At 47.9% G+C, this 23,297-nt stretch overlaps 1 protein-coding gene across 5 annotated transcripts in view; it reads left to right on the forward strand.

Annotated features, from left to right (window-relative positions):
- Nucleotides 1–19,542, forward strand: part of ARNT2 (aryl hydrocarbon receptor nuclear translocator 2) — a 122,324-nt gene extending 102,782 nt beyond the window's left edge. For all 5 annotated transcript variants that reach the window (XM_053272558.1, XM_053272557.1, XM_053272559.1 and 2 more), the window contains exons 15-19: nt 2,635–2,734; nt 6,516–6,654; nt 8,501–8,666; nt 11,300–11,436; nt 12,773–19,542. In XM_053272558.1, coding sequence (XP_053128533.1) covers nt 2,635–2,734; nt 6,516–6,654; nt 8,501–8,666; nt 11,300–11,436; nt 12,773–12,871 — 641 coding nt within the window. In that variant the 3' untranslated portion in view covers nt 12,872–19,542. The remainder of the gene's footprint in view (nt 1–2,634; nt 2,735–6,515; nt 6,655–8,500; nt 8,667–11,299; nt 11,437–12,772) is intronic.
- Nucleotides 19,543–23,297: the final 3,755 nt, after the last annotated feature.

Below are 23,297 nucleotides of genomic sequence, written 5' to 3' on the forward strand. Positions count from 1 at the left end.
TATAAAGTTTTATTGATGTGTCAGAGGAATGGAAATGAGAATTGGCAAGAGTGTTCTCCACAGATTACTCCGTGGAGAGAGTCTGAGAATGTGTTTCCCTAACCCTTTCCTCTGTGCAAAAAACCTGCAAAGTTACCCTGATCATTTGGGGAGAGGGATACAGAAGGAGTATTGCCTCTTTTCCATCTCTAGGCAGGTAGCCGTTGCCAAGAATCACTATGAGCATTTGTCCCCAGAGAAGGTACTGATGACCAAAGGTTGCAGGCCTGGTTCATGGACTAACAGGCATGAACTTGACCTCTATTAGTTATAACATTAAGGAAAGTCTTTATATTTATTGATTGATTGATTTGATTTGATTTGATTTCTATACCGCCCTTCCAAAAATGGTTTAGGGTGGTTTACACAGAGAAATAACAAACAAATAAGATGGCTCCCTGTCCCTAAAGGGCTCACAATCTAAAAAGAAACATAAGATAGACACCAGCAACAGTCACTGGAGGGATGCTGTGCTGGGGGTGGAGAGGGCCAGTTACTCTCCCCCTGCTCAATAAAGAGAATCACCACATTAAAAGGTGCCTCTTGGCCAAGTTAGCAGGGGTTCTTAGATAGGGGTTCTTATATGACTTAGATTCCTCTGCAAGTTGTTTCTGGATGGTCTCATTTGTGTGTTTGGATCTCAGATAATGACAATATCTGCCACTACATCTGTTCATATACAGTTTTGGAGAATCCAAGCAGTCGTTCCTTTCCCAGGTCCCAGAGGGCGCCTGTTTTGGTCTCTTGTGCCAACGCTGAAATTGTTTTGGACAAACAGGAATGAAGACGTCGCGCAAAACACAGCAATTTTGCTTTGGCAGCTGCTCAGGTCTTGCCCAAATGGTCTGGCTCCCCCCACTATAGACTGCAAATTTATTCCACAAGATCATTCGGCATCTTCTTTCATGGTGTTTTGAGGGACCTCATTTTGCAGTTCAAAATGTGACTGTACATTTCTGTATGTATTGCAGTCACCCTTTTCAGGGTTGTTGTTTTTAAAATAATTCAGAGAGTTGTTTCAGCTCACAGCCAAAGCAAATAAGCTTGAACTGAAATGAACTATATGCTTCCCTGATCAGCAGCTAATTTTTAAACCAGGACCATATTTTGAATTGAGCAAGCCCTGATGGACCAGCAATGTTGGCTCTTTCTGTTGATTAATTCCTTCAGGAAATGGAAGATTGGCAGAGGGGTTGTTTCTCTCTCTCTCTCTCTCTCTCTCTCTCTCTCTCTCTCTCACTCACTCACTCACACACTCTCTCTCTCTCTCATACACACTCCCTCACTCACACACTCCCTCTCTTACACTCTGTCTCACTCTCTTACACACACTCTCTCTCACACACACACACTCAGACTGTCCCACAGGACAACAGGGCATAGTCCCGGTGCACTCCACCTGTGGGACGCCCCGCTGCACTCAGCAGCAGTGAATACTCTCACCCTTAAGTACCCATTCTGCCCAAAACCTGGCACTCTCCCCACATACATCCCACCGCCCTCTCAGTGCCCCCAGTCCAGCCCTGAGCGCGCATGCACACGCGCACACAGACACACACACACACACACTCACTCACTCCTTCTCACTCTCCTTCCCTCTCACACAGTCCCTCACACACACTTGGGGCATTTTGTGATGTGAAGCATCTCATCTTGATGACCTCTCAGGGTGCCTCTCGTGATGCATGCCCATCAGCCAGCTGCTTCTTGTCCAACCCCACATCAGGCCTGGCCAGCTGGAGGAGCTGCAAAGCAGCGGGCTCTTTCTCATGATCCAAATGGGAGCCGGAGGTGCTGGGGCCAGGGTCGGAGGGCCTGTGTACTCTCAATCAGTGGCCCTGCATTTGCAAAAATGTGTATGGGGGGGGGGGGTCATATGGGATTCGGAAGTTGGACTGGACGGCTCTTCGTCCACCCTCCATAAAATGCTGGGGACAGGCCTGTCCTCCTCAGCTCCAACATGATCACTCTCCCCTCTTCCACCATTTTGATGGTTCACGGGCAGGGACCCAAGACAGACCGGACTCCCCCTTTCTTTCTCTGAATCAGTGTCCACTGGGCTGGTGTCAGTTAGGAACATAGGAAGCTGCCAAATACTGAGTCAGACCACTGGTCCACCTAGCTTAATATTGTCTACACAGACTGGCAGCAGCTTCTCCAAGGCTGCAGGCAGGAGTCTCTCTCAGCTCTACCTGGAAATGCCAGGGAAGGAACTTGGAGCCTTCTGCTTGCAAGCCTGCAGGTGCTCTACTGCTGAGCTACTGAGTCCCATCCCCTAAGGGGAATATCTGACAGTCCTCACACATATAGTCTCCCATTCAAATGCAAACCAGGGCAGACCCTTTACTTGTACTAGCAATTGAATTTACAAGCCATCTAATCCACAGAAGTGGAGGAGAAGATGGCCCTGTTAGTGTCAGGAAACCTTTTAGTTTCCACTTGATTTTGAAAGCAGGACCCAGAGGAAGTCCTGTCTGCGCTTCTGTTGCTAGAGAAGGAGACCGTTTTTTTCCAGTGCCAAGCCATTTGCATGTATTATGCATTCGTTTCTTCCATCCTATCCTGAAATGTCTCATCCTGTGGTTGCTCTTGCAGCGGATAAGAAGATGATGCCTTCAGCATCCACAGCGGGAAACCAGCAGATCTACTCTCAAGGGAGTCCCTTCCAGCCAGGACATTCGGGAAAGTCTTTCAGGTGTGCCACGTCACGGCAGAACGAATCACTGCGAAGGAAAGACAACTGTACTGCAGTCACAGTTCTTAGCTAGGGAGGGGTTTCAGGCACGGCTTAGAAATGGGAAGGCAGGAAGGACCGCTGATGGCCACCCACTTGGGTGGCTTTTTAGGATGTTTTAGACCAGGCCTGCACAACTTCGGCCCTCCTGCAGATGTTGGCCTACAACTCCCATAACCCCTGGCTATTGGCCACTGTGGCTGAGGATTGTGGGAGTTGTAGTCCAGAAACATCTGGGGTGGTGGGGGGGCTAAGTTGAGCAGGCTGTTGCTTAGACAGATTCATGGAGGGCAGGTCTGTCAATGGCTACCAATCCTGATAGCTATAGGTTACCGCCAGCTTCAGACACAGGGATGCCTCTGAATAGCAGTGGCCGGAGAAGGGGGCTTGGCTTCGTCTCTTACCTGTGGGCTTCCCAGAGGCCTCTGCTTGGCCACTGTAAGAGACACAATGCTGGACTAGATAGGCCTCGGGCCTGATCCAGCAAGGCTCTTCTTACACTCTTAGGTAAGGTAAAGAGCCGCTTTGTTGGGAGCACAATTTCCACGGGGACCACAGTATATGTTGTGTGTCTTTTAAAAAAGGGGGGGGGAGAGACAACATCCCCTTGCCATGGACCCACTTCTGCCTGGGGCTCCGCAGATTTTACTCTGGGGAACATCGGAAGCTGCCTGGAAGTTGGAGACTGAAACTGGGGCTCAGAGGCGTAGCAAGTGGGCCCAGAGACAAGATTTAAAAATGCCCCCCCCGAAGCTCAGCTCATGAAGTAAAGAAATCTTAAACGAGGCCGAATAGTGGTAACAAAAAGCATAGTAATATACGTATGTATGTATGTATGTATGTATGTATGTATGTATGTATGTATGTATGTATATTACTATGCGTTTTGTTACCACTATTCAGCCTCATTTAAGATTTCTTTACTTCATGAGCTGAGCTTCGGGGGGTGGGGGGCCTTTTAAAAACAGAACATCATCCTAAATTATGTGCCACAATAGAACATCATCTTAAATGATTATTTTAAACGGTTTTGTAAATTGTGGACGATGCAAGTCATCGATGCAAGTCACGATGCAAGAGGAGGCAGATCTGGCTCCAGGTCTTAACACTCACATCCATTTCGGAGGATGAATACAACTGAAGGAAGCCCGGGCGGGTGTGCAGCTGGGGGAGTCAGTCATGTGACTTGCCGCGGGGGGGGGCCAAGGCAGTGGGGCCCCAGACAAGTCTCCCTTTGCCCCATTGTAGTTACGCCCCTGCTAGCCGAATCAAAGGAATGCATAGAGAGAAGACCGGATGAGGAGGAGATGAACAATGTCAGCATTTAGATAAGAGTAAAGACAGGATTAAAATGCAAATGTGTGTCTATGGATGGATGTATTTACTTAGGAAGCTCCTTTGTAGCGATAACTGCTTCCGGCTGCCTGCAGCTCCTCTGTGCCAGGGGCCATGCGGCTTCAGAACATCCCCCGGTCCTCTGGGGCAGGTTGTGGGGGGGGCACGGAGGGACTGCAAAGAGAACAAGAGACTGGCAAACTCACACACACACACACACACACACACACACGCAGAACCCCTTTTGCTCACGCCACAAGTAATTGTGATGCGACCGGTTGGTTTTAACAGATTTTTGCATGGGATCCAAGTGGGCTGAAGGTGGGATAAAAATGCTTTCAGTAAAATAAAAATAAATAGCTGTCACAGACTCAGGAAATGAGAAGAGGAGGAAGCGGAAGCCACCATTCACAACCATTAGTTCTACAGGAAGGGGGGATTCAAAAATAAATGCCGGCTACATTTATGTAGAACCGTGGTAAGGTGTTTGGTTTTGTGTCTCTGGCTGGCCGTGTTGTTGTTGGGAAGGACGAGCTTGCCTTGGACAGAAAAGGCTTCCTCGATGTTTATTGCTAGAGGGAAATACTAATAATTAACTCTAGAGGATATTGCCAGGATTAAAATGTGCTTTAATTAGATGCCGTGCATGAAACTGGAGTTGCTTTTCAGCCCAGCTGATTTCCCATTGCTGTTCTGAGGTTTGGCATGAGCTTTGTTCAGTTTTTATTTGGTTGGTCCTCTTTTCGAAGGACGCGAGGTACATAAGAACAGCATGGCTGGATCAGGCCCAAGGCCTATCAGTCCAGCATCCTGTTTCCCACAGTGACCCACCAGATGCCTCTGGGAAGCCCACAAACAGTAGGTGCAATGAGCCCTCTCTCCTGCTGTTGCTCCCCTGCAACTGGTATTTAGAGGCATTTTGCCTCTGAGTCTGGAGGGTGGCCTATAGCCACCAGAATAGTAGCCATTGGTAGACCAGCCCCCCATGAATTTGTCTAAGCCCCTTTTAGAGCCGTTCAGGCTGGTGGCCATCACCACGCCCTGTAGCAGAGAATTCCACAGATTAATTATGCGCTGTAGGAAAGAGTGCTTCCTTTTGCCGGTCCTAAATTTCCTGGCAATCAGTTGCATGGATTTCATAGAAATTTCATAGATTTCTCTACTGTGGGATACATGTGACGTTAAGTATTTATTTATTTGCTTTGGTCCGTTATGTAATAGCAAAAACAGAAACAGGAAAAGAAGACAGTCTCTGCTCTCCCTTTCCTCCAAGCTAACCCCAAAGGGTCAGGAACCTGGTGAGAGGCAGATTTATTGTGAGCCATTTATTAGAAGGCTGACATGTTTGAGCTGCTTTAGAGCTGCATCCAAAGAAATCCAAAAAGATGCATCATGACATAAAAGCCATAAAAAGGGAATCATGATAAAGAAAATCATTATGCCTGCTTAGCAGGCATTAATCCTGCGGTTCTCAAACCGTAGACCTCCTAAACTGAGGAAACTACGGTTGAGGCATTCCCCAAAACACATTGTTTTGTTTACTGGTCAAGGACCGTAATAAAGGTTATCTATCTAACATTATTTTGTGACAATGACCTGGCTTATGCTTTCTCCGGATATCTGTAGGTGCTTTGCTCCATGGAGTGCAGGAATGAACCTTGGGCTTACTAATACATAGCTCCCACGACTTATAGAATGCCATGTGGCATAGAAGAGGCTGCCCGCTGCATCTCTGTCTGATGTACTGTTCTGGCCTTGCCTCCTTCCAGTCAGCGTTTCCTGGCTGCAGGGAATAGGCCATTAGCCGATGGCTCGGCATCAGGTGTGATTGGTTGATTCAGAGGTCCAGTGAAATTATCCATCCTTGGATGAGGTTCACTGCTGCATCTCTCAATAAGTCACTGCTCTGGGCTTATTCTTTCCAATCACAAGGCATGCCCAGCAGAAAGATGGGCCGGAGTGGGGGGTGACCTCTATTTTAGCCACTTCAGGGGCAAATAGATCCTTCGAGGGGGATATTTTCTGCAGGAAAACAGCACAGGAGGGAGTGTTAAGCACACACGCCACTTACCCACCCCACAGCCTGATCAGCATCACACAACATACCCCTATCTCTCACTGCTCTTTGTGGAGGGCCAGGGGTGGGGGAAACAGAGCGTTTTAAGCCCATCTCTTAAAAACCTGCAGCTTGGCCTCTTGCACCACCTTCTTTGAGAGTCGGGGAGCTGGTTTTGCGGTAAAGTAAAGGCAAAGTGTGCCGTCACCAGGTAGGTCTGGGAGAGGCACCTGCCTGAAGCCTTGGAGTGCCGCTGCTAGTCAGTGTAGACAACTCTAAGCTAGATGGACCAAGGGTCTGACTCGATATAAAGCAGCTTCCTAACTCCATTTCTATTCTTCCCCTTTGAAGCTCCTCCGTGGTCCATGTGCCCGGGGTCAACGACATCCAGTCCTCTTCGTCGACAGGCCAGAACCTGACACAGATCTCTCGCCAGCTCAACCAGAGTCAAGTTACCTGGACAGGAAGCCGTCCTCCGTTCCCAGGACAGGTAGGAAGGTTCATTTAAGGGACTTCCTTTACGTGCTAAGCAGGATCACTCATGAGAACCAGGAATTCCTTCATCCCCATCCCTACTTAAATTAAACTTAAGTATATAACTGAAACAATTGTAGATTATTTGCCTGAAAGAATGGTAGATTCTTACCTCTGCCTCTGTTCCCCTCCCCTTCCAATCTAGAGATGGGTCAGTATCTACATTGTAAGCTCCTTGAGGCAGGGACCTGAACTTTCATTCTTTGTAAAGCACCATGTACATGAGTTATGCTGCTGCTGCTATAATTGTTGTTGTTGTCCAACTTCATAACTTCACGCGCGCACACACACACACACACGCAAAATTTTACTTCCTTCAGCCCAACTTGTCCTTTGTTTAAATCCGTGGTTCCCAAACACGGGTGCCCAATATGTTGGGGGTGTGGCACAATGTAGCATTGTGGCTGGGGATGATGGGAGTTGTAGTGGAAAAGCCTCTGGGGACCCAAGGTTGAGAATTCCTGCTCTGTAAGCAAGACGATTGGTTAGGGGGCAACGAAGCCATCCAGCCTCAGAAAGGCATTCATCAGAGGGGCCATCCAACCCTCGAAACTGGCAATCTCCAATGATAGTCCGGGAGTCCGGCAAACCCTTGATAAGGACTCCTGCATTAGTGTAAATGGAAACAAACCAATTGGCTGCAGGCACTTTGATTTCGTAGGCCCTGCCCCTTACGTTTATCACCACTTCCTCCTTCTGTGTCCCTGAGAATTGTTTAAAAAGACACCTATGAAGCAATATCTTTGGCCCTTGTGGCTGGGGATGATGGGAGTTGTAGTCCAACAACATCTGGGGACTTGCCTGTGAGAGCCCCTGGTTTAAAAGACCACACTGCTCCAAGCATCGGGAAGGAGGGCAGCTTGGTGGTGATATGGAGGGCACCCTCCACAGCTGAATTTTCCGCCGTTCTGCCTGAAACTGCATGGGATGCAAAGCAGAGCTGGTGTTTCCAGAACGGGAAAGTGTCTGTTTACACAGCACTGGGGTCACTATCAAGACAACTCCGCCACTCTTTCAAGGTACCATCTGCCTTCACCCGTGCCTCCCACCTGCCCAACAAGACTTTCAGATTTTGGGGGTTGCAGCAAGGAAGCCTGCTTTCCCCCCCTTCCTTTTAGAAATGCGGTCTCATTGAGGAATAACCCAGAAAGTGTCTGTAGCAGAGACAAGAGTGGTCCTTTCATGGGGCAAGGTGAGGCCGCGGTGGCCTCAGGTGGCAGATTAATGGGGCCCCAGCCGGGCAGCGAGATGCACCCTACCACTGCCCCCAGAGCAGGTATTTGGGACCGATCTGACCCTTGCAAGCTTTGGAAGGAGTGCCTCTCCTCATCCTCCTTGGAAAGCTTTCAGGGAGCACAGACAGCAAAGAGAAGACTGCTGGCCACTCTCTCTCCTCCTCACCGCCCGTGCTATTTTCAAAGCTTGCAAAGTTCGGTTTGGGGTGGGCGCTGGCCCCCACTGCGGTGGGGGGCAGGCTCTCACTTGGCACTCCGCCTCGGGTGCTGCAATACCTGGCACCACCCCTGAGCAGAGAACAGCCCCCCCACGCTTTCTTGGAAGAAGCTGGGCTTATTGACGTTCCGTTTCACTGCAATCCACAGGGGCACAACGGAGGTGGAAGGGATGACCCTAAGGAGCTCGGCAAAGTTGCTTATTCTGCACCTGAGCCTTCATCGTGGAAACTGGGGCCTGTGGCACCACCCTGCTCCTGGCTCAAAAGCCCAAGAAAAATCAATCAGTCTCCTAGATGCTGATGTTTGTGATGTTTCTGTTTCTCTCTCTCTCTCTCTCTCCCGATTCAGCAAATTCCTGCACAGTCTGGCAAAGCCCAGTCCTCGCCCTTTGGGATTGGAACCAGCCATACCTACCCCGCAGACCCAGCGTCCTACAGCCCCCTCTCCAGTCCCGCCACCTCTTCGCCAAGCGGGAACGCCTACTCCAGCCTCGCGAACAGAACTGCAGGGTTTGGTAGGCAGAAACCTGTCGCAGAGCACGGGGGAAAGGGGTGTCGGAAGGGACGGCTTGGGTATGGCGCTGCCGGGGCCGGGAGCCAACAGCTGGGCTTCTCAAGCACGTGGCCCCAGGAGTGGAGGACTACAGCTCCCATCATCCAAAGGCCCTGGTGGCTGGAGATGATGAGGGTTGTAATTCAGCCTCTGGGGAACCAAGGTTGCGAATTGGTCGGGGCAACGAAGCCGTCCAGCCTCCGAAAGGCATTCGTCAGAAGGGCCATCCAGTCCTCTAAACTGGCCATCTCCAGTAATGGGAGTCAGGCCCACCAATTTGTGGCTGTCGGAACCATCTTGGGGGGCGAATGCTTCCAGTGATTTTAGGCAACTTCTACCCCCCTTCAGAAGGGAAATAGGTGATAGCATCCTTAGACTTACTGCTCTCTCCGTCTTATCACCCCTTCTTTTTAAATACTGTGTATTATCCACTTCTTGTGTCTGATAGGTTTCCTAGAGTTTAGCCCTTTATTGGTAACTTTTAATTTAGGAGAGGAGAGCTGGTCATGTGGTAGCGAGCATGACTTGTCCCCTTAGCTAAACAGGGTCCACCCTGGTTGCATATGAATGGGAGACTAGAAGTGTGAGCACTGTAAGATATTCCCTTCTGGGGATAGAGCTGCTCTGGGAAGAGCAGAAGGTTCCAAGTTCCCTCCCTGGCAGCATCTCCAAGAAAGGGTTGAGAGAGAGACTCCTGCCTGCAACCTTGGAGAAGCCGCTGCCAGTTAGTGTAGACAGTACTGAGCTAGGTGGACCTATGGTCTGATTCAGTATATGGCAGTGTTCCTAATTTCAAAACTTCAAAATGTGTCATTGTAACTGTGGTTTTAGCCTGGTCTTTTAGTTTTTTAACTTTATTAATTTTTTCTTTACTATATATTATCTATTTTACTAATGTTGTTGGTCGCCCTGAGCAGGAGTGCACTGGAGGAGGTGGGGTTTAAATGCTTTAAATTAGGGATTCTCAACGTTGAGTCTCCAGACGTTATCGGACTTCAACTCCCATAATCCCCAGCCCCAGTGGCCTTTATTTTGGGATTATGGGAGTTGAAGTCCGATAACATCCGGGGACCCAACGTTGAGAATCCCTGCTTCAAATAATAACGATAATGCTTTATCCCTACCTCCAAACGATTCGGATAAAATTGCAATCATTTTTGCCCAGAGGAAAGGGTTGGGGTAGCAATGAACAAATTGTTGTGCTCTCCCCATGGAGAAATCTTTGGAGGACATTCCTGCTTATTTTCATCTCCATTCCTCTGACAATACTGATCAAACTCTATAGTCGTTTTTGCGTTTTTAAAACTTTCTAAATCTTTTAAACCACTGTGGTGCATTTGGCCACCGCACGCCTGATGGCCAGGACAATGCAAGCATGATGATAAACTGAAAGCTGAAAGTATTGCTGTGCTGTCACCCATTTCACATCTCTAGGGGTTCAGACCTTGTCCGAAATCACAGGGAACACTCGTTCTCCCAGATGATACTGACCACCCCAGCTGGTTCATGTACTATTATTTGTACTTGAGAGAAGCAAGAGTTGTGGGGGAAGACAGAAATGGTTTTCTTCTGGAGTCAGCAAAGCCCAGAGCAGTTTCTAAAGCCCAGAGTGTCTTGCTGATAATTCAGGAAGGCAGTGAATCAACTTCAAAAGTCTGTCTTAAGTGCCAGGAACAAAAGGTGAAGAGGGATCAGGCAAATATTTTTTAAAAATTAGTGTACAGTAAGCAAACAGATTTTTAGAAGACAACCATGGTGTTCTGCTCGGACCTGAACTAAACTGTTGTAGATGGATGTTGTTTGGGTTCACTGGGCTTTGAATCTGGCTCCTAACTCTGGTTTTGAATTAGATTCTTTAAAAATGATCAAACAGGCATTATTGTTATTTTATTATTTTGTTACTTTACTGTTTTGTTAAGTTTTTCTACCACCTTTCTGCCTTCAGAAAGCCATCTAAAGCTGGTGCACAGCACAAAATAATAATAGAAACCAATTCAATTTAAACCAACACAAATAACAGGATCAAAACCAGGAAACCACAACAATTAACTATCAAGTAGGACAGGAAATGATACAGAAACCCCAGTGGCCTTACACTAAGCCACAGGCTTGGGGGAAAGGGTGGTTTCCCTCTCTCTCTCTCTTTTTTTTAACCATCTTCTTGAAGATAATGATAGGGAGAGCCAAAAAGGGCCTCATGTGGCAGGGAGTTCCAGTGTCTGGTTACAAGGTATGGAAAAGACTCTTGTTGAATTAAAAAGCCTCCGACAATTAATCTGCAACAGCTGCATGTATGAAAACATAATTTCCTGAATTACTGCAGTGTCGGACATTGGCAGGTCACTTTGAGGACAGAGTTCAGGAGCTGGAGTGCCACCACCGAAAAGGCCCAGCTCTTTTCACGTTGGATTTTCACTTACTGGATAGATGGAATGAAAGTGAAGTCTCTCCTTATGATCCCAGTGAGCTAGTTTGGATTGTGGATAAAGCACTCCTTCATGTCTTGGGATTGTCTACAAACCCAAGAGGGTTTTGTGGGGAAGGACTAAAGGTAGATTCTGAAAGAACCACCCTTGCCTTTTTTCATCATTTCAGCCGAGAGCAGCCAAAGCAGCGGGCAGTTCCAAGGGAGGCCGTCCGAGGTGTGGTCCCAGTGGCAGAGCCAACACCACAACCAGCAGAACAGCGAGCAGCATCCTCACCAGCAAGCCGGCCAGACAGAGGTGTTCCAGGTGAGTACAGCCAAGAGGACCCTTGCCCCAGCATCCTCACCGCAACGGAACCAACGCAATTGGTGATCTTGAGCGAACAAGAACAGAACAGGGCCTTGTGGCAGTCTCGATACATGTTAAATGGGAGGAGAGCTGGTCTTCTGGGAGCAAGCAGGAATGGTCCCCTTGGCCAAGCAGGTTCCACCCTGGTTTTCATTCGAATAGGAGACTACATGTGTGAGCACTGTAAGACATTCCTCTTAGGGGATGGGGCCACTCTGGGAAGAACATCTGCCTGCTTGCATGCGCAAGATCCTGGACTCCCTCCCTGGCAGATAGGGCTAAGAGAGATTCCTGCCTGCAACCTTGGAGAAGCTGCTGCCAGTCTGTGTAGACCAGGGATTCTCAATGTTGGTCCCCAGATGTTATTGGACTTCAACTCCCATAATCCCCAGCCCCAGTGGCCTTTGGTTGGGGATTTTGGGAGCTGAAGTCCAATTACATCTGGGGACCCAACACTGAGAATCAGTGGTGTAGACAATCCTGAGCTAGGTGGACCAGTGGTCTGACTCGGTATATGGCAGGTTCCTGTGTTCCTTTGATTAGTAATTAGGACGCAGCTCTATTGCCTCCTAATCAGAGGATATGATTATTACAGTCCCTGGCTTATAACCCGATTAAATTATTCTGAGCAGTGCTATTGGAATTAGTGGGACAGGCTTCCTTAGCCTATCAGTTTCAGTAGGACTACTTATGAGTAACTTAGTCTGGATACACAAAATCTGTGGGGTACCTGAGCTGAAGGTCTGGCTCAGCAGAAGGCCGCTTAATGTATGTAATCTATGAGTATGCTCTGAAACACATGCGCTGAACAGGACCATGTGATGATCGTCTTGGGGATGGGGCTGTATTTCACTGGCAGCGGTCTGGATTGCAGGCAGAAGGTACCCGGTTCAGTCCCTGGCAACATCTCCAGGTGGGGCTGGGAAAAGACCCCTGAGCCTGAAACCTGGGGGAGCTGCTGCCAGTCAGTGCAGACAATACTGAACCAGACAGGCCAGGGGACAGACTCAGTTCAAGGCAGCTTCCTGTGTTCCTAACTGGGCCTATGTTTGTCAAAGGACTTTACAAAAAGGAAATTTTCTCAGATGGAAAATGCCCTCTTCTGTTTTGCTCTCCTCTCTCTCTCTCTCTCTCCTCCCTCCCTCCCTCTCTCCCCTCCCTTCCCAATTAGTGGTTGCAAACATAAACAGGAGAGGTAATTTCTGCTTTTAAGGAAAAATGACCGAAAAAAGTTTCAGCCTAGCTAAGAATGCAAGGAAAGTCATCCTTTCTCGTGATTTTCTTTATCTTGCAGGACATGCTGCCTATTCCGGGGGACCCAACGCAAGGGACGGGCAATTACAACATTGAAGATTTTGCTGATTTGGGGATGTTTCCTCCATTTTCCGAGTAAATTATCTAGCCAGATAACCTCTAATATGATGTTCTAGGAGCGGGGTGGGGTGGGAAGCCTATCAGCGTAGTTTGGCCCCGGCTTTTTCTGTGTTACATTATCATAGAAGCTGTTAAACTCAGAAAACACCATTTCCATTTTTCAGATAACAACTTGCTCTCCCTCCAGATTTCGACCGCGCGCGTTCTAATGAGGGAATTGCACCACCCATTTGGGATTCATTTTGTATTGCGTTCCCATTTGTGGTCACGGTCAGGGGCTGTGGGAGGGAGGCACTTTGATTGATTGTGAATTTTCTCTGAGCTCTTAAGCTCTGAATGTGAACCCTTTCTAACTTTCCCTTTAGAGAAAGTTGTCCTTTTGTAAATAGATAAAACGAAATAACAGGTACTCCGTTTCTCTGCACAGGGCTTGAAAATAAACCCCCTAGATTTCCGTGGGGGTAGTGTAGCTCAGTAGGTTAAGCTCCATACTTTGAGTTGGAATGGGCGCAAAGGGCCACCAGCTTGATCCTTGCCATCCGATATACTAGAGCTCACTTAAGCACTTAGAGCAAGGTTTTGCATGCGCAAAGCCCTGGGTTCCGTCCCCATGGTCTCTCTGGTCAAAAGGGCATAGCAGGGCTGAGGAAGACCTCTGTGCCCAAGATCGTTCTGTCAGGCAGAACAGACAAAATTGGACTAGAGAGAACCAGTGGCTTGAAAGGCAAGTTTTTCATGTCCACTTCAGCATCTGGTGCCCATTGGACCTTGCACAGCAGCAGTTGTGTGACTGCTCTGGGACAATTCCAGGGGTAACGGAATCAGGCATGTTACCACTTTTTCATTGGCTGTGGCCATAAGCAAATTTCCAAGTTGATATTATTTATATCCACAGGCAAGAGGTTGAGGACATCTCTTACTATGAGGCCATATTTTTACCAAATCTTTTAAGCATTATGGAAACTGTCTGAAATGTGCAAAATATGTTGGTAATGGAATCATTTTCTGGACATTGGTTCTGATTCCGTTATCAAGGTGTTTTGCACATTTTAGGTCCTAGGCTTGTTCACATGATCATTGAATGGGTAGGAGCTGTGTGCGTTCCTGATTTTCAGTTTGTAAAAAGCAGGGTTGGAGGCAGGGAGCATAATCATCCACTAATTCCCAGCTGGGTGGAATGGTGTTTCCTCCTTCCTCATTCAGAAGCTGGAGTTGGAACCTGGGGAAGGCACATTCATCTTACTCAGCTGGGGCTTAGCAGATGATCACACTCCCCACCTCCAGTCTTGCTTTTTACAAGCACACGATTAAAAACCAGGAGCGTGCAGAGCCCTCGAAACTGGGTAGGATGCTTCTCCTACCCAGTTAATGATTGTGAGAACGAGCCTACTAACTATAATATTTAAGGGTTTTATTAAAAATATGGCCTTATAGCAGGAGACGTTCTCTTGCCAGTGGATGTATATAGGCTCAACTTGAAAATTTGCTTATGGTTACAGTAACTGATGAAGTGGTAGCATGCCTGATTCCATTACCCTTGGCATTTCCCTAGGCTAGAGCATATCCCATGTGGCCTTGCCATCCTTTCCCCCTTGGCACTGAGTATGGGATAGCATGGGAAGTTCAGGCTGGCACCCTTGGGCTGGCATCCCTCAGTGATACTGCAGAGAATGGCCTTCATTTGGCCACTGTGCATAGACATGGTGCGCCGAACATGAAGCATGTGACTGTAAAGGTAAAATGTGCTGTCGAGTCATTGTCGACTCCTGGCGACCACAGAGCCCTGTGGTTTTCTTTGATAGAATACAGGAAGAGTTTACCATTGCCTCCTCCTGCGCAGTATGAGATGATGCCTTTCAGCTTCTTCCTATATCGCTGCTGCCCAATATAGGTGTTTCCCTCAGTCTGGGAAACACACCAGTACTTTTCAACAAAACCAAATCCACAGGATCTAAACTCATGTGATCAAACCAACATCTGCTGAGATACCTGTGAGACCATTTCTTTGTGTGGTGGTTTTGAGAGTGGCGGGGAGGCAAAGTAAGGGCAATTTTTTTGTGTGGGGGTGGGGGAGGGTGACTTTTGTGGCGTGGTTCACTTTGGGGCCAGTATACTGTGAGATTGGGCAAGAGACAGCATGATTCATTTGCTTCGTGCACATGAGTTTAGGGAAGGGTGTCTATACGTGGACATTAAACATCCTCTACCCCTAGCAGACTTCTCTCGGGGATTCCCAGATGTTGTTGACTACAACTGCCAGGAGAGGAGAGCTGGTCTTGTGGTAGCAAACATGACTTGTTCCCTTAGCTAAGCAAGGTCCACCCTGGTTGCATTTGAATGGGAGACTTGATGTGTGAGCACTGCAAGAGATTCCCCTCGGGGGATGGAGCTGCTCTGGGAAGGGCATCGTGGTTCCACATTCCCTCCCTGGCAGCATCTCCAAGATAGGACTGAAAGAGAGATTCTCCAAGGCCTGCAACCTTGGACAAGCTGCTTCCAGTCTGTGAAGACAATACTGAGCTACATAGACCAATGGTCTGACTCAATATATGGCAACTTCCTATGTTCCTAATCCCCAGCTGCAATGGCTTTTGCTTGGGGATTCTGGGACTTGTAGTCAACAACATCTGGGACTCCCTGTTAGAGGGAGCACTGACCCCCAGCCCAATGCTGCCCATGCTGCTTCTTCCCACTTTAATGCCTCCCTTTCCATGTGGCCATTTCAGGCCATTTTTGAATGTAAGGTTACGTGATGTAACCAGGCCCATTCTGGCAAGGAACTCTTAGCGCCTTAACTGTCTCATTTTAACCCAGCTAAAACTCGAATGTGTGTACATTTTAGTACTATCTGTATATCTGGTGTTGTACGAAGTACATTCCTGTTTGGATTTTTGTTTCCATATGAAAAGGTAGCCCAAAGGGGTGACATCTCTCAGAGAGCTTGCCACGCCATGCTTAAGAGTTGGTTCGTGGTTTTTATCTAGCCAGGGATGGTATATCCGTGGAAGGGACCATCGCTCATGTTCGAGCACATGCTTTATGCACAGAAGGTCTTAGGTTTGATCCCTGGCATCTCCAAGCAGATCTCTGAAACCCTGGAGAACGCCATCCCATCATTGTAGGCAATACGGAGCTCAATGGTCTTGACTCGGTGGAAGGCAGCTTCATTGGGGAGGATCCGTAGCTCAATGGTAGCGCACATGCCTTGCATGCAGAAGGTCCCAGGTTCCAATCCTAGCATCTCCAGGTAGGGCTGGGAAAGACTCCTGTCTGAAACCTTGGATAGCTGATGCAGGTCATAGGAACATAGAAAGCTGCCTTCTACTGAGTCAGACCATTGGTCCATCTAGCTCAGTATTGTCCACACTGACTGGCAGTGGCTTCTCCAAGGTTGCAGGCAGGAGTCTCTCCCAGTCCTATCTTGGAGATGCCAGGGAAGGAATTTGGAGCCTTCTGCATGCAAGCATGCAGATGCTCTTCCCAGAATGGCCCCATCGCCTGAGGGGAATATCTTACAGCGCTCAGACATGTAGTCTCCCATTCAGATGCAAAGTAGGGTGTGCCCTGCTTAGCAAAGGGGACAATTCATGTGTGCTACCACAGGACCAGCTCTCCTCCCATGTAGTGTAGACCATTCTGATCTAGATGGATCAATGGTCTGATTCAGTAGAAAGTAACTTCAGATGTTCATAAATGGGCATGCATGCTACTCCACAAACCATACAAGGCAATTTTGCAAAATTATTGCAAGTATTGCAGTGACAGTTGTAATAAGCCACAGTGTCAAACCATTGGCTTCCGGAAATAGATGTGCTGTGGCATACAGTCAACCTTGTTTTAAAGCCCTCTGTCATTAAGAAAGTTCTGGTGTTCCTTCTGTTGGCACTATTTCCAAGACCTGCAAATGCCAGGTAGAGTTCCATGTTATGTTTGACATGGGATTTGGAGAGGAGTGCTGTTCTTGTGGTAGCAAGAGTGAATTGTCCCCTTTGCTCAGCAGGGCTGCCTTGGTTTGCATTTGGATGGGTGACTACATGTGAGCGCTGGAAGACACTCCTCTTATGGGATGAGGCCATACTCAATGAAAGAGCATCTGCATGCAGAAGGCCCCAGGTTCAATCTCTGGCGACATCTCCAAGATAGGGCTGAGAGAGATTCCTGCCTGCAACCTTGGAGAAGCCGCTGTCAGTCAGTGTAGACAATACTGAGCTAGATGGAGCCATGTTCCTATGGCTGCCACAAAAAACAGTTCAAATTCACCCTGTAACTTATAGGACTGTTTACCCTCGTGTCATGATCTCGCCATCCTGGTCGCGACCACCAGTGGTAGGCAGGGAAGCACTTCCCGTGTTGACATCACAACGTTGGTTAATGATCCAGTAATAAGTTGGGAGCACTTGACACTTGAGATACCATTTTCCATGGCAGCCCCATGTCAAGCATAGCCTCTTGGTTCCACCCATAGTTTCATTCTCCCATGCCCAGCTCCAGTTTGCTTGTCTTGCTGTGCTCAAAAAGTACCATATGGAAGGATAAACGTGCAAGCTCGCCTTTTTAACACGCCTAACGTATTTCTGATTTCAGTGTTAACACAGTGTTGCATTTAGCTGATTGGGGATGGGGCCACTGCTCAGTGGTTGAGCATCTGCTTTGCATGCAGAAGGTCCCAGATTCAATCCCTGGCAGGCAGCATCTCCAGGTAGGGCTGGGAAAGACTCTTGCCTGGAACCTTGGAGAGCCACTGCCAGTCAGTGTAGACAGTACTGAGCTAGACGGATGAAGGCTCTGACTGAATAAGGCAGGTTCCTATTACACGTATTTGTATACATGCCAGACTTGTTTCTTTTTTTCCTCGCAAGTTGGGCAGCTGTGGACTGGTTGATACCTTATAGGTTGCCATTCTGCTGTGGCCATCTTGTTTGGCTGCCTTGAGAGATAGCCAATAGATGGATATGCTTAATGCTCATGAGCTTGGCCACGGCTGTAGCTTTTTAGAGGCGGGGGGTGGAGGGTGGGGGCAAACATGTTTACAAACATATGAGAAGGATAAAGGTAAACTGGGGGCTTTTTACTATGACCATGGGAACATATCCACCTTTACATTGCTTGTTCTCTCTGGGTTAGCATGGACACAGGCCAGTTTGCTTATAGTAACTCTGGGCATAATCTGGCCAAAATTAAGCACTCCTAAGACTCCTGTTGAACCCAATTGGAAAGAGTCAGTACTGTATATCAAGACATAAAGCAGAGCTTTTCCAGCAGTGTTGCCCACCCCAACTCCAACAACAACTACTACTACGAATATTTATATAACACCCCTGCTAACTTGGCAAAGAGGCACCTTTTTAATGTGGTGATTCTCTTTATTAAGCAGGGGGAGAGTAACTGGCCCTCTCCACCCCCAGCACAGTACCTCCAGTGACTGTTCCTGGTGTCTATCTGATGTTTTTTAGATTGCGAGCCCTTTGGGGACAGGGAGCCATCTTATTTATTTATTATTTCTCTGTGTACACCACCCTGAGCCATTTTTGGAAGGGCGGTATAGAAATTGAATGAATGAATGGATAAGATAAGATATATAGCGCTTTTCAACAAAAATTCCCAAAGCGGTTTACATAGAGAAATAACTAACTAACACATATATAAGATGGATCCCTCTCCCCAAAAGGGTCACAAGCTAAAAAGTAACATAAGATAGACACCAGAAACAGTCACTGGAAGGATACAGCCTTAACAAATGGGAAGATCCCCTTTATGGCTGTTTTTGATCAACCTGCAAGGTTTCCTTATTTCATAGGGCATTTGGTTGATTTCATAATTCCTGGACTGTTCTTATTCCAGGGCTGTTCCCATCCACTAGAAAGACCTAGGTGGTCGCTAAGGGCACTAATTCTTGGGGGACTCATAAACAGTGCCTGTATATAGCATTGTCAATTATTCTTTCTCTGCCTCTTGCATTGCGCCCCTGAAGTGCTGCACAGTGGTGTAAGAATGTCATATATTCTATTGTACAAGCTGCCATTTTGTGACTGGCTCCGCCTCCCCAAGCTGCCATTTTGTTCTGGTAGCTCCCCAGGCTCTGGAAACCTTAAGCCTGCTTACTCCTGAATTAAAATGTTAGACTTTGGCTGGATAGGTCCGAGTTCAAATCCTTGCTCACCCGCATAGCTCATGAGTGACCTTGGGGGGCAGCCCAATGCATGCAGCCTAATTTTATCCCCTCACAGGGTTTTTGTGAGGCTAAAATGGGACACCTCAGAATCTTGTGTAACACTAAGAGCTTGATGGAGGAAGGGTAAGACACAGTTACTGTGCCCATTGGAAATAGCCCCATTCCCCATTGAAAACAGTGCTTTTAACGTGCTTAATTTTGGCCAGATCATCTCACAAATATCAGTGGAAGAGAGTTAAGCATGTGCTTAACTTCATCATACTCAGCTTTGACTGGATTGCACACTCTACCTTTCTTTTCTAAAGAATAAATGCAAATGTCTTTTTTCTAAGTAGTTTTTCTTATCATCGGCATACATATCTGTTGGAACGCCTTCTTCATGTCAGTGTGGAACCGTGCTGTGGACAAAAGTGTATTTTGTACTTCTAAGTGTTCTGTATAGCAAAAACCAGTTTTGTGTGTCTGTATAATTAATAACTTGCCTTTTAATATGTCATTAAAATAATAAAGCATCAGGACTGGTTGTTGACTGTCGTTATGTGAAGAACTGTGGGCTTCACTAAGGAGGGGGCGTATTCTGACCTTTGGCGATGTGAGAGCTAATGTAGAAGCTACGCTTACCTCATAATGCTTGTTTTAGTTTTTATAAGGTGAACACTTGTGTTTAGGCTCCTACTTTCACCGCAGAAATCCACGTCATGAATTCCTTGGTAACCTGGCATTCTGGGCTAGTCTTGTGGCATTGTATTCATTTGTCTTATGATCAAGTGGGTCCACTACTTCTACTACTACGAATATTTATATATGGTGCTCCTGTGGATATTTTTTTGTTTTTTGTTTTGTTTTGTTTTGTTTTATTCACACTTCTATCCCGCTCTTCTGCAAAGGAAGCCAGAGTGGTGTACATGGTTATGTTTATCTTCACAACAACCTTGTGAGGTAGATTAGGCTGAGAGATAACATGACTGGCCCAGAGTCACCCAGTGAGCTTCATGGCCGGATGGGGATTGAACTCGGGTCTTCCCAGACCTAGTCCGACACTCTGACCGCTACGCCATTCTGTCCCTCCTTGGTCTGCTTGCCTGAGCAGTTTCTTTAGCTGTCAGAGTGCCTAATCTTGTATAGACTAAGTTTATAAGCCTGTCATTGTCTCTCCAGTTCACTGGCATCCTTTATCTGCAGGCTGTATCTTGGTGGTAAAACGCATGCCTTGTGTGCAGATGGTCCCAAGTTCGAGCCCTGACCTCTCCAGGTAGGACTGGAGACCCTGCCTTCATGAGAGGGAGTCGCAGTGCGGTGGTGGAACATCTGCTTTTCATGCAGAAGGTCCCAAGCTCAATCCCTGGCGGCATCTCCAGGTAGGGCTGGGAAAGACCTCTGTCGGAAACCTTGGAGGGCTGCTGCTAGTCAGAGCAGACAGTACTAGATAGGCCAGTTTTCTGACTTGGTATAAGGCAGCTTCCTGTGTTCTTGTTCCTCTCACGGGGAAAGAGCCCCTCTGAAACCCTGGAGAGCCATTCTCAGCCCATGTAGAGAATCCTCCGCTAAATGGATCAGTGCTCTGACTAGACATAAAAACAACTTCCTGTGCTCGTCAGAGGATTCACAGCAAGCTTTTATTTAAATATGTGCACTGGGTTGGCAGAAGAGCTTGCAAATATTAAGAGAATCAAATATTGTTAAAGTAGCATGAAATTTCATAATGACAGCTAACCCAAAATGGTCGCTCTGGTGGAAGTCGAATAGACTCTTAATAACTTCTCATGACCACCTCATGATCTAAGGTCAGCGGTCTCGGGAGGAAGCCGGTGAACGCTGTCACATCAAATCCTTTTAGCCTTACAAATTCTTCCGATTATCTTAGTTTGACCTAAATTTGTGGTTCATTGCTGAGTGAGCTGGGTCTTTTGCCAAAGCCATCCTGGATATCTCTTCCAGTTAATGAAACACAGTAGCATATCTGCAGTAACAAATCTCTGTCGATCCCAGCCGAGAACATCCCACACGCACCATTTTGCACCACTTCATCCTGCCTAAAGCTCCCCAGAAGTAAGGCTTGCTTTGGCTTTAAATAACTGGATCCCGCCCCACACTTCTAAGTTGTCAGGTGCCATGTAACAGGTAGAGCAGACGTCAGACCTCCAACCTCCAGTGTGTCTTCTGCCTGCCTGTCTGGTCATAGAATGACATGGAGCAAATAACTGCACGGCTAAATGTCCTGTGTGTCGCCTTCTCGGAGACATCTGGCCAGCCGTGGTTGGGAGCAGAATGCTGGATCCTTGATCCAACCAAATGGACCTCCTCTGGAGGGTATCCTGGAATTCAGAGGCTACTCTGCAAAGGTCCATGTGGAGGCCAGTCCAGTCTCCATAAGATAATAAGCTTGTTCACATGGCTGTTAAATGGGTAGGAGGAGCATCCTACCCACGTTCAGGAGCTGTGCATGCCTCAGATGTTCAGTAATGTGTAAATGAAAAAGTTGGAGGCAGGGAGCTTGATCATGAGCTAAGCCCCAGCTGGGTAGGATAAGCAAACCCTACCCAGATCCCTTCCCCAGCTTCTGAACTAGGTCGGCGGAAAATTGACCTACCCAGCTGAAGCTTAGCAGACTCACTCATGCCTTCTATCTTGTTTTTCACTCACACATGACAGAAAATGGGGAGTGTGCACAGGGGTAAGAGGCTTTACCTCCCCACTTAATGGTCATGTGAATGGGCCTAATACTTTCAGCAAGGCCCAGTTGTAGATCCATCGCCCTTAGTCTGTGGTTCTCTCTTTCACTTGGTCTTGTGGGAGCAAGCATGAATTGTCAACTTTGCTAAGCAGGGCTCTTCCTGATTTGGATTTGAATGGGAGACAAGATATGAGCACTGTAACACATTCCCCTTATGGGATGGGGCCGCTCTGGGAAGAGCATCTGAAGTCCCAAGTTCCCTCCCTGGCCTCTCCAAGATAGGGCTGAGAGAGACTCCTGCCTGCAGCTTTGGAGAAGCCGCTGCCGGTCTGGGATGCTTTCCAGACTAGACCCTACAATGGGGTCAGGACATATCTTGGAAGTGCTTCCACACCTCCTGCATTGTGACACCATAGTCCCTACGCAGACAGCATGGTACGGTTCACATTTCCAGTGCCCTGTTTCGAATTTAATCGCTGCAATACAGAGCTAGGATGTTGTATATCCGGCGTGAAAAAAGTTGCTGTTTTTTTTCCAGGTTGTTAGTTACTGCAAGCCTGCTCCCCCTGCTGTTTACGTTTCGAATGCGACTTGCCCAAATGGAGGCATTTTGCTGCTGATGAGCAGCTAGTCTGGAAAGCGCCCAGGTAGACAATCCTGAGCTAGATGGACCAATGGTCTGACTCTGTAGAAGGCAGCTTCCAATGTTCCACCTTCCCTCCTGTTCTCCCTCCTCGGGCCTCTTCTCTGTTTCAGATCCTCATCCAGCTGCCTCCACCAGGAACAAAGAGTTGTCAAGAAGGGACCCGAGAGTGCCTGGTTTAGTTTCTGTCCACGTCTGGGTCAAACAAGGCTGCATAGCAGCCGGCTGGCAGCACAAGTTCTAAAAAGGACCTGTTGAATAAGCAGGAGGCTGGTACCAATTGAGGTATGTAGCCAGTGAGATTCTATCCCCTTTTCTGGATCCCTGTGCCAGAAAGGCACCCCAGCTGGCCTCCCCCTCCTCCTGTGGAGGCCTGACTCCTATAGCCTCCCAGGACCCAGGCCAGCCCCTTCGCTTCCTTCCTGCCCAGGAACTGGGCTGGATGAGACCATATGCGCAGGGCCGGAGTGGGGGCTGCAGGGCCATCTCCCATGAAGATTTCATCTGGCCTGTTCCTGACCTCCCTCCTCACCCCAGTCCTTCCTGGCACATGATCTTGGACATGGAGACAAAATTAGCCTGGAGAGCAGACTGGCAGCTTTAGCCTAATCCACAAAGACAGCATTTTCTACGAGGAATCTGACCCATATTCTGAATAAGTTTGAAAACGTCAAGCAAGCTTCCTTAATAAGGTATAAGTACTTATACTGGGTCACCTTAAGTGGGGCAGCGGGGAAATGCTTGACTAACAAGCAGAAGGTTGCCGGTTCAAATCCCCGCTGATACTGTAAGAACATAAGAACAGCCCTGCTGGATCAGGCCCAAGAAGGCCCATCTAGTCCAGCATCCTGTTTCGCACAGTGGCCCACCAGATGCCGCTGGAAACCACAGGCAGGAATTGAGGGCATGCCTTCTTTCCTGCTGTTACTCCCCTGCAAGTGGTACTCAGAGGCATC

The sequence above is a fragment of the Hemicordylus capensis genome, chromosome 10 (genome assembly GCF_027244095.1).
Source record: "Hemicordylus capensis ecotype Gifberg chromosome 10, rHemCap1.1.pri, whole genome shotgun sequence".
Classification (NCBI taxonomy): Eukaryota; Metazoa; Chordata; class Lepidosauria; order Squamata; family Cordylidae; genus Hemicordylus; species Hemicordylus capensis.